This window comes from Bos indicus x Bos taurus, chromosome 5 (assembly GCF_003369695.1).
Source record: "Bos indicus x Bos taurus breed Angus x Brahman F1 hybrid chromosome 5, Bos_hybrid_MaternalHap_v2.0, whole genome shotgun sequence".
NCBI classification, from domain to species: Eukaryota; Metazoa; Chordata; class Mammalia; order Artiodactyla; family Bovidae; genus Bos; species Bos indicus x Bos taurus.
This window is the reverse complement of record NC_040080.1, coordinates 54,325,634-54,340,397: the sequence shown is the minus strand read 5'-3', so window position 1 is coordinate 54,340,397 and position 14,764 is coordinate 54,325,634. Positions and strand designations below refer to the sequence as shown.

Genomic DNA, 14,764 nt, shown 5'->3' with positions numbered 1-14,764 from the left:
CATCAAACATCACCACATTACCTGAGGATGTCCTAAATGATGAATCTGAAATTGACTCATCATTTTGCCAGGATAACCAGTGGTTGCAAATAAGTTTTCATTAACTGTGGACCATCTAAGAAAAGACAAAGGATGAAAATAAGTACAGAATCCTATACACAAACACAAGCTTTTCTAAAATTGGTTATTTCTCTTTGTACCAAAATGCTAATTTTATAAGTCTAAATTTGATAATATGGATTTACCATCAGACTGGGAATTTCAGGGAAGTTAGCTATAAATATTTTCTCATTCTGTGAATGTTTATTAATTGCTTATCATGGGTCACTTCATTAAATTTCAGGGTTACACAAAGTCAGCAGATCCCAAAAGTCTGACAATATGGCAGGAGATACAAACAAGGAATCAGACAAAAAATATTTCACAGCACAATACATTAAAAACCCAATACATTTAAAATTCTTATTGATATTTGTTTTAAAATAAATGATAAGCTCATGAGTTTAAATTCCTTTGAATCAAGTAAACACCTAGAATACATAGATGTTTAAATATTCAAGTATTAAGGCAAAACAGACATTGGAATACACTGAATCAATGAACCACCAAGTGTTAATGGACCTCCAGCAACAAGTGTGCCACAATAATAAGTGCAGTAGGGGAGCTATGAGGGGAAAAAAAAAAGATTCCTTGACCAAAAAAAAAAAAAAAAAAGGCTATAAGTCTAGCTAATACTTTAATGTGTGGTAGATATTATTAGTTGCTGTCCAACAGGCATTCTGCCCTGTTTCTGAGCTAACTAAACCCCAGCTGGGGCCTGGCACAGGGTGTCTGACCCCAAGGGGTAAGAGACAATTGGTATAAGGCAAAGATAGCAATCCCCAATAAAAGGGGAGTGGCTCCTTCCTCTCCTCTTATTTTGGACAACATGGTATGAGGCTATGGTGTCTGGAACACTGAAAGTCATCTTGCAACTGGGAAGCACCAAGTCAAAGCCTTGCCACTGAGGATAACAGATGGAAAGATCTGAATACTTAATGACATAAACCAATTCTGAGATGACCTCCTTTAGACTTAAGTACCATAGTTTGCTGGTTTTATTTTTAGCAACTGGGAAAAAAAAATTAAAACTGAAGTATAGTTGATCTATAATATTATGTTAGTTTTAGGTGTACAGTACGGTTATTCAGTTATTCATATATTTTATATATACATATATATGTATTTCTTTTCAAATTCTTTTCCTTTATAGGTGATTACAAAATATCCCCTGTGCTATACAGCAGATCCTTTTTGGTAATCTATTTTATATATAATAGTGTGTATGTGTTAATCCCAAACTCCAAGTTTATCTCCTCCTCTCCCCCTCTTTCCCCTTTTGTAACCAAAAGTTTTCTATGTCTGTGAGTCTAGAGTTTGTTGATTTAAAAATGTGTATTTGCTCACATCTCTGAAATCAAGATTCGCCTTATAATCTAGGCCATGCTTACATTTAGTTGAATACATTTTTTTCTTAGGAATACAGAAAATAATACTGTCCTTAGGTTCTACAGTTTCATTGGGGGTATTTTAGATTTGATGAAATACAGTACTCTTGCCTGGAAAATCCCATGGACAGAGGAGCCTGGTAGGCTGCAGTCCATGGGGTCGCTAAGAATCGGATACGACTGAGCGACTTCACTTTCACTTTTCACTTTCATGCACTGGAGGAGGAAATGGCAACCCACTCCAGTGTTCTTGCCTGGAGAATCCCATGGACAGAGAAGCCTGGTGGGCTGCAGTCCATGGGGTCGCACAGAGTCGGACACGACTGAAGCAACTTAGCAGCAGCAGCAGCATATAATAAATGTTCTACTGATTTTAGTCTCTGTTAGTAAATTTCCAAGACTACACTATACAGTGCAATATTATGTAAAAATGAATGAAATGAAAAACAAGCACATTAAGTGGAAAAAAAGCCACAGGTCTATAATATCCAGTGTGTTCTCACTTGAGGACAATAATGGATGTAGTTTACATGCATAGACATGGGCCCACCTACATTTTACATCTTTATCAGCAGAAAAATTACAAAAGCATATGCTCTCAATTGTTGAGGTGGAATTAGTGGAGTAGTAACATTCTGTATTTTATAAACATTTTCAAAGAAAATATTGGAAAACAATCTCTCATCCAGACCAAAAAAACAAAACAAAACAAAAAAAAAACAACAAAGCAAAACATCCATTTATAAAATAACCAGAAAAAAAGAAAAATTCAGTGCAAAGGAGAGGACTAGAAACATATTCTAGAAGTTGGCACAGCATGAACAAAGTAATCAAATACAAAAATCAAATTATAACTGCCCCCCCCCCCCCCAACAATGGTACATTACCTGAATAAGCAGGCTCGATCCATGTGGACAGGTCTCTTATCTTGAGGGTAACTAAAAGATATTATTTTGTATCTTATGAATTATGTGTTGTTCTCAGGTAGGTGAACTTAAATTAAGGATTACAGGGTTATTTTCTCTTTAAAGGACACAATGCCCAAGGTACTTAAACTGTGACAAAATTCCAAATAAGTACTGAATTAAAATAGCTGAAGATATGAACATGATTTAGAACCATTATAGAACAACATCATTTAACAGGGTCAGTGTTCTTATTTTTTTTTAAACATAAGCAAACATTGCTTAATGGATTCCCAGGTAGCTCAGTGGTAAAAGAATCCACCTGCCAATGCAGGAGATGCAAGTTGGATCCCTGGGTCAGGAAGATTCCCTGGAGTAGGAAATGGCAACTTGCTCCAGTATTCTTGCTTGGAAAATTCCATGGACAGGGGAGCCTGTTGGGCTACAGTCTTATGGGGTCACAAAGAGTCAGACATGACTGTGTGTGTGCACGTGCACATACACACACACACACACACACACACACACACACCCCTCAATGAAAGATCTCCTCTGCATTATTCTTTCTGTTACTCTCAAAGTAAATCTGTAAAACCCATGACTGTTATGTAAAAGCCCATTAACTCTGGCCCTTTTGTAGGAGAGTCTTATTTTTGCTTTACAATGTGGCCCAGGTATACAAGAATAGGTCAATGGATCATTTAGCAATAGTGACTGATTTTTTGGTAAATAATAGATAAATATACTAAGGAAGTACCTGGATCGAGTAATATCCCAAATTAACCAATCATTCCCTGCAACAGCTCCAACTTTGAAGGTGTTTTTTAAGCACCAGTGTGCTGACATTAATGGCATCTGTTCTGATTCAAGTGATAAAATAGCCTGTTGAGCCAAAAGATCATAAAACCGAATTGTTCCATTCTTCTCTGCAACCATCAGCTGTAAGAAAAACAGAGAGAATTCAACGACCTAATTTACTAGTCAAATCTGAGAAGGAGACAGAGATTCAATGTCATTTATACAGTAACATGTAAACATGTGTATATATTACAAAAGGGAGGTAAAATGCAAAGGAAATAAGATAAGCCTAGGTGAAAAAAAGAGTATCAAATATTAAAAAACTTCACAAGAAACTGGCAAAACGAAAGACACAAGAAAACTGGGTACAATTTTAAATGACTATACACAGTCCCCAGGAAGAAGAGCATAAAGATTCACTCTAAGTATATACATATATATACACATACACAGTTGAGTTATTCACAGTAGTTAAAGCTTTATAAAGTTGCTGCAAACATTGAGTTAGTGAATTATCAAATCACTGATCCTAAAGGAAATTAAAGGGTTGTGTTCCTGTGAGTCTCTGACCACAACATTTTTGTCAACTTATCAATACACAATCTTGTTTCTGTTTATAGACATCTTATTTAATACATATTGATTTATTAACATAGAAGTCACAGGCAACAGCACTGCAACTCATGTCTGAACAAAGCTTATCTAACATGTATTTTCTCCGTAAGGCGTCTCACAGTCTTCCTGCATTTAGGAATACTAAGTAGCTCTTTATTGACTATGCCAAAGCCTTTGACTGTGTGGATCACAATAAACTGTGGAAAATTCTTCAAGAGATGGGAATACCAGACCACCTGACCGGCCTCTTGAGAAACCTATATGCAGGTCAGGAAGTAACAGTTAGAACTGGACGTGGAACAACAGACTGGTTTCAAATTGGGAAAGGAGTATGTCAAGGCTGTATATTATCACCCTGCTTATTTAACTTATATGCCGAGTACATCATGAGAAAAGCTGGGCTGGAAGAAGCACAAGCTGGAATCAAGATTGCTGGGAGAAATATCAATAACCTCAGACATGCAGATGACACCACCCTTATAGCAGAAAGTGAAGAGGAACTAAAAAGCCTCTTGATGAAAGTGAAAGTGGAGAGTGAAAAAGTTGGCTTAAAGCTCAACATTCAGAAAACGAAGATCATGGCATCTGGTCCCATCACTTCATGGGAAATAGATGGGGAACAGTGGAAACAGTGTCAGACTTTATTTTTTGGGGCTCCAAAATCACTGCAGATGGTGACTGCAGCCATAAAATTAAAAAGACGCTTACTCCTTGGTTATGACCAACCTAGATAGCATATTCAAAAGCAGAGACATTTCTTTGCCAACAAAGGTCCGTCTAGTGAAGGCTATGGTTTTTCCAGTAGTTATGTATGGATATGAGAGTTGGACTGTGAAGAAAGCTGAGTGCCGAAGAATTGATGCTTTTGAACTGTGGTGTTGGAGAAGACTCTTGAGAGTCCCATGGACTGCAAGGAGATCCAACCAGTCCATTCTAACGGAGATCAGTCCTGGGTGTTCTTTGGAAGGAATGATGCTAAAGCTGAAACTCCAGTACTTTGGCCACCTCATGCGAAGAGTTGACTCATTGGAAAAGACTCTGATGCTGGGAGGGATTGGGGGCAGGAGGAGAAGGAGACGACAGAGGATGAGATGGCTGGATGGCATCACCGACTAGATGGACATGAGTTTGAGTGAACTCCGGGAGTTGGACAGGGAGGCCTGGTGTGCCGCAATTCACGGGGTTGCAAAGAGTCGGACACGACTGAGCGACTGAACTGAACTGAACTGAACTGAACTTACAGTATGAGGGCTAAGACAAGAAGGCAGAGTACTGCCTCATTCAGCCCTAGCTGGGAATGTGCATATCAGTCAACTCAAATTTTGTGTTGCTCCATGCATGTCTGTGACCGTCAGAGTGATGAGTATTAATTTTGGGGTTACAAATAAATTTTAGTGAGTAGGCATACTTGCAAATGTAGGATCTGTGAATAATGAAGATCAACCATATAAACACTTGTATATAAAACACCATGCTATGTTCAGTAAAGGTAAATGACATGATCCTTGATCTTTAGAAACTTTCCATCGAGAGAGAATCATGAAAAAAAAAAAAAAAAAAAAACTGACTATAATTTAAGGGGACATACAGTGGGATGCAAAAGGAAGAGCAATTATTTAGAACACAGGCAGTCTTTAAAAGTAGGGGATTCTTAAGAGAAAAGGTGGAATTTAAAACTATTCTCAATAAGATGAGGTCAGTGACAAATACACAACAAAAATAATTTGTTGTATATATACAGTATTAGTATAATTTGTAATATATAAAAATATTTAGTCGTCATGACCACTATCTGAGGAAACTGCTATCATCAATCCCATTTTTCAGAAAGGAGACTGAGGTGCAGAGTGATTAAAGTAACTTGTGGAAGATCTCATCACTAAGCCTGTGGCAGAGCCTGGGTTTGAACCCAGGTCTAACTACAGCACCGTGTGTGTTCCTTACTACAAGACTAGGTTATGAGATTGAGGAGTGATCTGGTGGGCTGTGTAAAGTCACAGGTCGGGAAGGACTGGAAACGGGAGAAGACCAGGAAGATTTATTTTGGACCTAGTAAAAACACTTGAGATTTTGAATCTGTCTCCAAAAGTCTTGAGAATTTCAGGTTTAACTTATGAGCTATGGAAGGGCCAAGTCTGTCTGGACCTCAATTTGGACAGGCAATAAAGCATGGTGGGTTAATAGCACAGCTTCTTTAGTCATGTGGATTCTTATCCACTGTACCACCAGGGAAATCCTACTACTATCAACGGCTGTGCATGTGGCCTGAGGGATCTCAGCTGCTTGACCAGGGATCGAACTTGGGCCCTGAGAGGGAAAGCACTGAGTCCTGACCGTTGGACTGCCAAGGAATTCCCTGTAACTTTATTATTAATTACTGGCATTTGCGTGGTGCTTTCTAGATTACATGGCTCTCTTGTGTAATTTGTAACTGACTCATTTGAAAAGATCCCGATGCTGGGAATGATTGAAGGCAGGAGGAGAAGGGGAGGACAGAGGATGAGATGGTTGGATGGCATCACCGACTTAATGGACATGAGTTTGAGTAAGGTCCGGGAATTGGTGATGGGACAGGGAGGCCTGGAGTACTGCAGTCAATGGGGTCACAAAGAGGTGGGCATGACTGAGCAACTGAACTGAACTGAAGACTTTCATAAGAATTTTAAGAGATAGGTGATCACAGACTTACCTTTCTTCTCTGGCTGTCTCGTTTTTATCAAGATCAAGCAAAACAGAACAAAAATTTTGGGTTTGATCTGACAGACCAATGAGAACCACCACCTACTACATTTAGTAGTAATGATCGTGTGAACAATGACAAGCAGCTGAAACTGACTGAGTGCTTATGATGCATCAGGTTTTCTTTTAAGGACTTTATAAGTGTTCACTCTTTTAATCTTCATAAGCTTCCTTTTTATAAGATGAAGAAGTGATTGAGAAGAGATTTTGTGACTTGCCAAAGATCATTTAGCTAGTAAGTGGTGGAACTGGGCACTGACTCTAGGCAGTTAACTCAAGAGCCCATACTTTTAACTGCTATTGTGTTGCCTTTCTATAATTATAGGTTTCTGAGTTAAGTAGTGACACAGTTAAACTGATATTTAAAGGTCAGTCTTAACTAAAGTAGGCAAGAAGAATCAGATTGAAGAGCCAAAGATTTTAGAAACAAGCTAAGGATTGATAGGGATTACCTGTGGGAATAGAAAGGTGAAGAATACACATTAATGACTAAGAGGAATGTATTCTAGAGACAGTGAAGAAAAACTTTAAAGATTTGGAAAAACTTGCATATAGGAAAGGAAGATATCAAAGATGATTTTAGGATATTGTTCAGTTCAGTTCAGTCACTCAGTCAAGTCCGACTCTTTGCGACCCCATGAACCACAGCATGCCAGGCCTCCCTGTCCATCACCAATTCCTGGAGTTCACCCAAACCCATGTCCATTGAGTCAGTGATGCTATCCAACCATCTCATCCTGTTGTCCCCTTCTCCTCCTGCCCTCAATCTTTCCCAGCATCAGGGTCTTTTCAAATGAGTCAGCTCTTCGCATCAGGTGGCCAAAGTACTGGAGTTTCAGCTTCAACATCAGTCCTTCCACTGAACACCCTGGACTGATCTCCTTTAGGATACTGAGTCGATGCAATTTAGAGCAGGGACTTCCAAACATTCTGAAGTCAGGGAAACAAGAAAAACAAGGAGATGGGTAGGGTGAAATTTCAAAGACATAGAGAAGATTAATAGAAACTAAAAGCATATGGAAGAAAGGAATCTTAAATAATCATGAATTAAGTATTAAGATATAAATTTTGGGATAGAGATTACAATAAACATTCTCATTTCTCATCTAGGTCACAGGTTTTTGCTTTTTTGGGTCATACTTTTTAAAAAGTAGCCTATTATATTTATACATGGTAATATTAACATTCTGGTAGACTCTTGGATTACGCTTCATGTAGACTCACTGCTGCAAAGGAGAAATCTAGACGTAAAATAAAATTTAGAATCTGGATTCAGAAATATACACATGGAAATAAGCCCTATACATGTAATATAAATAAATTACAAAATTTCACTCATCTTCACATACAGAATATAATTCTACTGATAAAATATCCAATAGGTCTGAAACAAGATTTCATGGTATCTCAGGGTTCAGAGAACACACTAATGTAGTCTGGGGCATCTCAGTTCAGGATTACTTTGAAGGCTGTGAGTGTATATGATTAATCCTTCTTTATGTCATCAGTTTACTTAACTAGATGTTTGATTCCAACACTTAAAGTCTGTGTAACTGTATTTACATGTTTTTCTTTCTTGTAAGTCAGTGTGTAACTCAATGACAAGGACTTCATTCTTTTATGCTCTATTATAATAAAGGGTACAGTGTAGGTGAGAAATACTCTTTACAACAATTTGTGCTGCGATTCATGGGGTCGCAAAGAGTCGGACATGACTGAGCGACTGATCTGGTCTGATCTGATAAATACATAGTGAAAGAATAGTTAGCAGAGGAGAAAGAGAAAGGAAATATACATGCACAGATGTTCAAGATGGCTAGAATAATGCAGCTTTAAAGACCAAGTGAGCAGCGTTTCGAGGCAGAAATGATCAACAGTATAAATGCTGCCTTGGGATTAAGAATGGAAGAAAAGCCCATTGGATTTGTTAAAAATATCACTGATGATTTCTGAGAGAGTAGAGGAGATTTAGATCATGGGATGGGTAAAGAGGAACTGAAGTTCAAAGATGTGATGGGTTCAAATATTCAGAAATAAAAATGCGAAGGTGATAGACTGAAATAGGGAAACAAGAATGCTAGGGTTAAGAGTAAGGCCTATGGAGTAGGCTGCTGGGGGACAAATGTCCATTTTTCCAGTTAGTAGCTGTGTGAACCTGGGCAAGTTACTTAACTTTTCTGAGCTTTGGTTTCCCTATGTGTAAAATGAGATCATCACAGTACCCATCTCATAAGGCTTGTGGTTTAAATGAACTAACTACATGAAATGCTGACCATGAGCCAAACATAAGTAGGTATTATTAATCTGCTGTGATTAGTCAAGTTTATCTTTTTGTGCAAGTGTGAGGACAGAAAAGTCATGGAGAAGTATGAAGACCTTAGAGGGCTATGAAAAGCAGGATGCCTACAAACTAACAGGAACTCTGGACAGTGGAAGAACTCACCTTAAGAAGATGAATGTGGCAACGTTTTAGATTCTGGAATGTAGAGTAATGCCCAGGAGAAGATACTGGCAAATGACAGAACTCTTGTATTGAATGGCTCCTACCTTCTCAATGGAATTTAGGCCAACTGATAATAACTCAATAGTGTATTTTTAGAATTTTAGAAAGCTTTAGTCTGAATAGAAATTGAATACCACTGCAGCTAGGTCAAATTTGTCTTACGCCCTGATGCTTTCTGTTTACACACTATGGCTCACAAGTATGGATTTAATATATTTTTTTAAAAACAAATACTGCTTATTAGATAGTCCAGGCATTAGTGTTTAGATTATAACCTATCAAAAGGCATGAAAAGTATACTCTGAGTAAATAGATGATGGTTGTCAAATAAAAACTTGATTACAGAGAACTTAAAACGTTCTAGACTAACCTCGGAAAGGCAATGACACCCCACTCCAGTACTTTTGCCTAGAAAATCCCATGGATGGAGGAGCCTGGTAGGCTGCAGTCCATGGGGTTGCTAGAGTCGGACACTACTGAAGGGACTTAGCAGCAGACTAACCTAAATGCATTTGTGACAAGAGTCTCTGAGGTGAAAAACAAATCATTAATATTTTTTTCTTCTCTGTGCAGGTATTTCACATCTGTATGTCTTTTCTGCTTGATAAAAGAAAGCTAAGTTATAAATAATAACCTTAAAAGTTTCTTCAGGATGCCAGCACACACTCATTCCAGGGGAATGAAGAACAAAATGAGCTGTCTGTATTCCTTCCAAGTTCCAAATCCTAATAAAAGAACAGGAGTATAATGTTAAATATTTTTGATATGTTACTAAAAAAAAGAAATTCCCTAAATTTATTCAAGGCTATCAACTAGAGATTATAGGGTAGATATCTGTATTTAAAGCATCTTTTATAGAAAATTATAACAATTATAATTATTTTAGAAAATGTAAAATCAGTATGAAGAATTTAAGTTTTACCACATTCAATAATGGAAAAACAGGCACATACATTTTCTAATTAATCTACTACAACAATACCATAACACAGTAACCAAATTAAATTATTCATGAACTCTTTCTTTTGTGGACAGAATCTTGAGGTTTTTGTAGGTCACTAATCAGGTTGTATTCCTACTTCAGTGAGTGAAAGTGAAGTCGCTCAGTTGTGTCTGATTCTTTGCAACCCCATGGACTCTATGTAGCCTACCAGGCTCCTCCGTCCATTGGATTTTCCAGGCAAGAGTACTGAAGTGGGTTGCCATTTCCTTCTCCAGGGGATCTGCCCAACCAGGGATCGAACCCAGGTCTCCTGCATTGTATACATACCATCTGAGTCACCAGGGAAGCCCCTTCAGTAGTCACTTCAATTAACAATAATTTCTACCAGGGGTACTTAAAACATACACCTGTACCCCTCTCTTCCACCCCAGAGCTCCCATTTTAAACATAAAGAAGCTAGTATGAGGTGATGTGAATTTAGGGAGATAGGAGTTGCTCACTCCTTCTGCCTTTGGGTTCCCAGGCCAAGGGCTATTTCCTATCATTTACCTTTTCTGATATGGCTCACTTCCTAAATTCTTCTCTAACAAGCCTTGACTAATAAAAAATTAAAGGATAGAATGGCTGAAGGAACAAGCATCTGGTTCCCTGTACTCTCCCTCTCTTCAATACTTAAAACAAACCTACTCAATTTCCATCTCAATTTTTTCCCATCCCCAGAGGAGAGCTCAAGATTCCGAAGTCTCAGTAATGACTTGTGAGAAGTCCTATTCTTCATCTAGACTACTGGTTTTTGAGCTCATTCTTCACATTCTATCTTTGTTATATCTCACTGGTACAGAGTGTGGCATAGAGTTAGGATGGCATGAGACAGAAGGTAAAGAGTAGCTGGCAAAGTGTCCACAGAATCTAGTCCTTAAGAACTGAATGCATTTATTAGAATGCCTTGGAGTTTTTCTTCTATATTATAGTTCATATCTCATTAGGGACCATAAAACAGTTTCAAGAAACTTAGGGAATGTTTTTAAGGTTGAAGCAAAATTTTATTTCAAAGAAAGCAGACATATTTATTTTACAATGCCTCTACTATTCTGTGCCAAACCACAGGATTTAAATATTTTTCCTTTCTATAGAAATTATAGGATCTCCAATCTTTAAATATCTTAGTTACATATAAACTAACATAAATATGCTTTAAAATGATTATCTACTTGATTAAATAGAAGCAGCATACACTTTTTTTCCTCTCGCTAAATTAACACTTCATCTGTATTTACTACATAGCGAGACAACTACAATTTAACTGAGGAGGTTGGAATCACATTTCCTATGGGTTTATTCAATTGTGTTTCCACTTTCCACAATAAATAAGATTATTAGTCAAGGCAACTGAATATTTCTTTCTTCCTTATTACTGTTTATACAATAAAGTAGTGGGCTAGCATATATTTTACCACTATTGAAGTAGCAGAAATTTGTCTTGCATATTCAATGAATCCCATGAGAGAATGGTTTAAAGGCTCCATTCTTTTGATTTTATTCTCATATGTATTTAACTTTTGTTTGCTATTATATTGAATGAATACAGACCAGGATATTTTCATGACTTTTTAATTTCAAATGAAGGAAACCAAAGAGATTTAAAAAATGGATATTCTTTAAAAACAGGCCAATTGATGAAGTATATTCTTGTCCACTGAACCAAATTTTAATCTCATTTTTAAACAGTATTTAGCCTGAACAGAATCTGATACATTTTGGGAAAAAACAAAACAAACAAACCAAACTGATTTAAAAAATGAGGAGAGTGATCCAGATTACTTTATGGGATTAGGGTAAAATGATTTATAGCTTATAATTATATGCTTATTAAATAATTCTCAGCAGTTGCATAATCCAAGTACTAAGCATGCCAAATACAACCAACTGGGCTGAAATGAGTTATCACAGCTAAATTAGCTACAGATGGTACACTTTAACTTGTTAGGTTTTATTTCCCATTTTGATAGATTCTATAATTAAGCTTCTCTCAAATCCTTTTGTGGAGCTCAACTTATTTTCCTGTGTCTTTACTACATATCTCATCTAGTTAACATAGTCCCATCAGATGAAATCACATTTCTTTTTTTGCAGTATACCATAAATAATAAAAATACATAAATCTTAAGCATGCAGCTCAAAGAGAACACACCTGAAGCATCCAGATTAAGATAGCATTTCCAGAACTTCAAATGTCATCTGTGCTTCCTTATAGTCCCTATTTCCTTTGTTGTCGTCGTTGCTATTCAGTTGCTAAGTCACATCCGACTCTTTTTGACCCCATGGACTGTAGCCTGGCAGGCTCCTCTGTTCTTCACTATCTCCTGGAGTTTGCTCAGATTCACATCCATTGAGTCAGTGATGCTATCTAACCATTTCATTCTCTGCCACCCCCTTCTCCTGTTTTCTTGCCTTCTCACAAAAAGTACCCACCATCCTGACTTCTGCTGGTTTGGGATATCATAAATATGGAATCCTATGGAAAATACTATCCAGTGTATTTTCTTGGTCTGGCATCTTTAATTCACTATTAAATCTTGTTAAAGTTACTAACATTGCTGCATGTTGTCCTTTGTTCATTCTCATTGCTGTACATAGTGTTCCATTAATTAAGTACACTGCCAAGTATTTACCCATTCTACTGCTGACAGACATTCAGGTTGTTTCCAATCAGATTTTCCTGTACATGTCTTTTAGTGAATATAGACATCCACACACTCATTCCACTCTTACATAGACACATGCCCACATTTTTCCACCTCCACTTTCTGGATACTCACTAGATCATAGCTTACAAATACATTCAACTTCAGCAAGTATACTGTCAAATAGGTTTCCAGACTGGCTGTACCTCATTTATCTTCTTTCCCCTTTCATCTTTCTTTGTAATCACCAACTGAAAATGCCTAAACTTTCTCTGACAAATTTTCTGACAAAACAATCTTAAAAGAATTATTTGTCTCAATAGCAAAAGGCACAATTTTTCAGTTGAGCTTATCTGTAAGGCTGATTTCTCAAATCATTCCCTTTCCACTTGCATTTTTTGTTATTTTCATGTATTTGTAAATGAATAAATTTCCATCAGTTTTAAAATGTAGTGAACACAGTATATAGTAAAAACTCTCTTAATTGACCTCCTTCTGAAAGATTACTTTTTCTCTCTCCAGAACTGACAAGAGTAAGATTATTTTCTAATAGCTCACATGTGCATCTGTTGTAGGCTTACCTCACAGAAAAATGGGCTTAGTGAACTGCTGCTTGTAAGTCATGTAAATCCATGTTTATTAGTCTATTGTAATTACATAATTATATAAGCTGGCAAAATATGAATGTGAAAGAACTGTTTCAATGGAACTAAGTTGATGGTAACTAAATGAAGGTAAGTTTCTAAATGAAAAAATGCTCTTAAATTAGGCATGCATGACAGTTATAAAAGATTAAACAGTTGAAACAAAAACATAGCTATATTTGAATTATGACTGCTTGACAAATTTTGTTTTCATTGTAGACACTGGATTACGGGTGTGGTTTATGCAAAAAAGAAGTCCAAAGCAAATCAATGGATACATAATTTAAGAAAAACAAAAATCCTTGGTCTATACCAAAAAACTGGCAAATTTTCATATATATATTATTTATTAAAATAAGGTAAGACTTCCCTGGTGGTGCCCTGGATAAGAACCCATCTGCCCATGCATGGGGTATGAGTTCAATTCCTGGTCCAAGAAGATTCCACATGCCACGAAACAATTAGGCCTCTGCGCTGTAACTACTGAGCCTGTGCTCTAGAGCCTGTGAGCTGCAACTACTGAAACCGGCAGGCTCAGAGCCTGTGCTCTGCACAAGAGCAGCCACAGCAACGAGAAGCCCACATGCCGCAACTAGACAGCAGCCCCTGTTCTCCGCAACCAGCCCACGTGCAGCAACAAAGATCAAGTGCAAACAAAAATCAAAGAAGTAAATTAAATAAGTTAGGTAGACATTCCTTTAAAATGATTTCCTGAGTTTGTTGACTTTTTGGTTATCTAAGGAACTGCAAGTTCAGACCATGTCAGATAAGAGTTTCTACTATAATTGGAAAAAAAACCCCATAAATTCACATTTTAATATTTCCAAATTTATTGCTAGTATATTTGTTTATAATTTGTAAAATTACCTAAAAGTTCATTATAACTGAAGAAGCACACTTTTCAGGCAAGAGGTATAGCAAGAAATAGAAAAGCTATAAGGGTTTATAACTTTAATATACATAATAAAACATATTGAAAGATAATAGACACTTCATCAAAGTATAAAAATGGGTTGCCATTTCCTTCTCCAACGCATGAAAGTGAAAAGTGAAAGTGAAGTCGCTCAGTCGTGTCTGACTCTTAGCGACCCCATGGACTACAGCCCACCAGGCCCTCCGTCCATGGGATTTTCCAGGCAAGAGTACTGGAGTGGGGTGCCTTTGCCTTCTCCTAAAAATATAACATTATCAAGTTAAACTACCATGGTCAAAAATCAGGACCTATATAAAACATATATGTATACCTATTCAAATGTTTGCAAGGGAAATTTCAAAACAAAAGCTTTTAAGGTAATGCTGACATATTAAGAAATCAATAATATAGACTGAATCTAAGGGCACTGGATACAGACAGCATTACTCTTGAGGTAAATGACAGTTTTGATGCAATTTGACTATGACTATAACTTCCCCACCCCTCTCAACTCTGTGGTCTTAAGTAGAACT

General features: G+C 37.1%; 1 protein-coding gene across 1 annotated transcript in view; it reads right to left on the bottom strand.

The window, feature by feature from the left end:
• Positions 1 to 14,764, bottom strand: part of NUP37 (nucleoporin 37) — a 52,065-nt gene that overhangs the window by 769 nt on the left and 36,532 nt on the right. Inside the window, exons 6-9 of the mRNA XM_027541971.1 lie at positions 9,682 to 9,772; positions 3,150 to 3,331; positions 2,375 to 2,425; positions 22 to 115 (exon numbers count right to left, since the gene is read on the bottom strand). Of these exons, the coding sequence (XP_027397772.1) occupies positions 22 to 115; positions 2,375 to 2,425; positions 3,150 to 3,331; positions 9,682 to 9,772 (418 nt within the window). The remainder of the gene's footprint in view (positions 1 to 21; positions 116 to 2,374; positions 2,426 to 3,149; positions 3,332 to 9,681; positions 9,773 to 14,764) is intronic.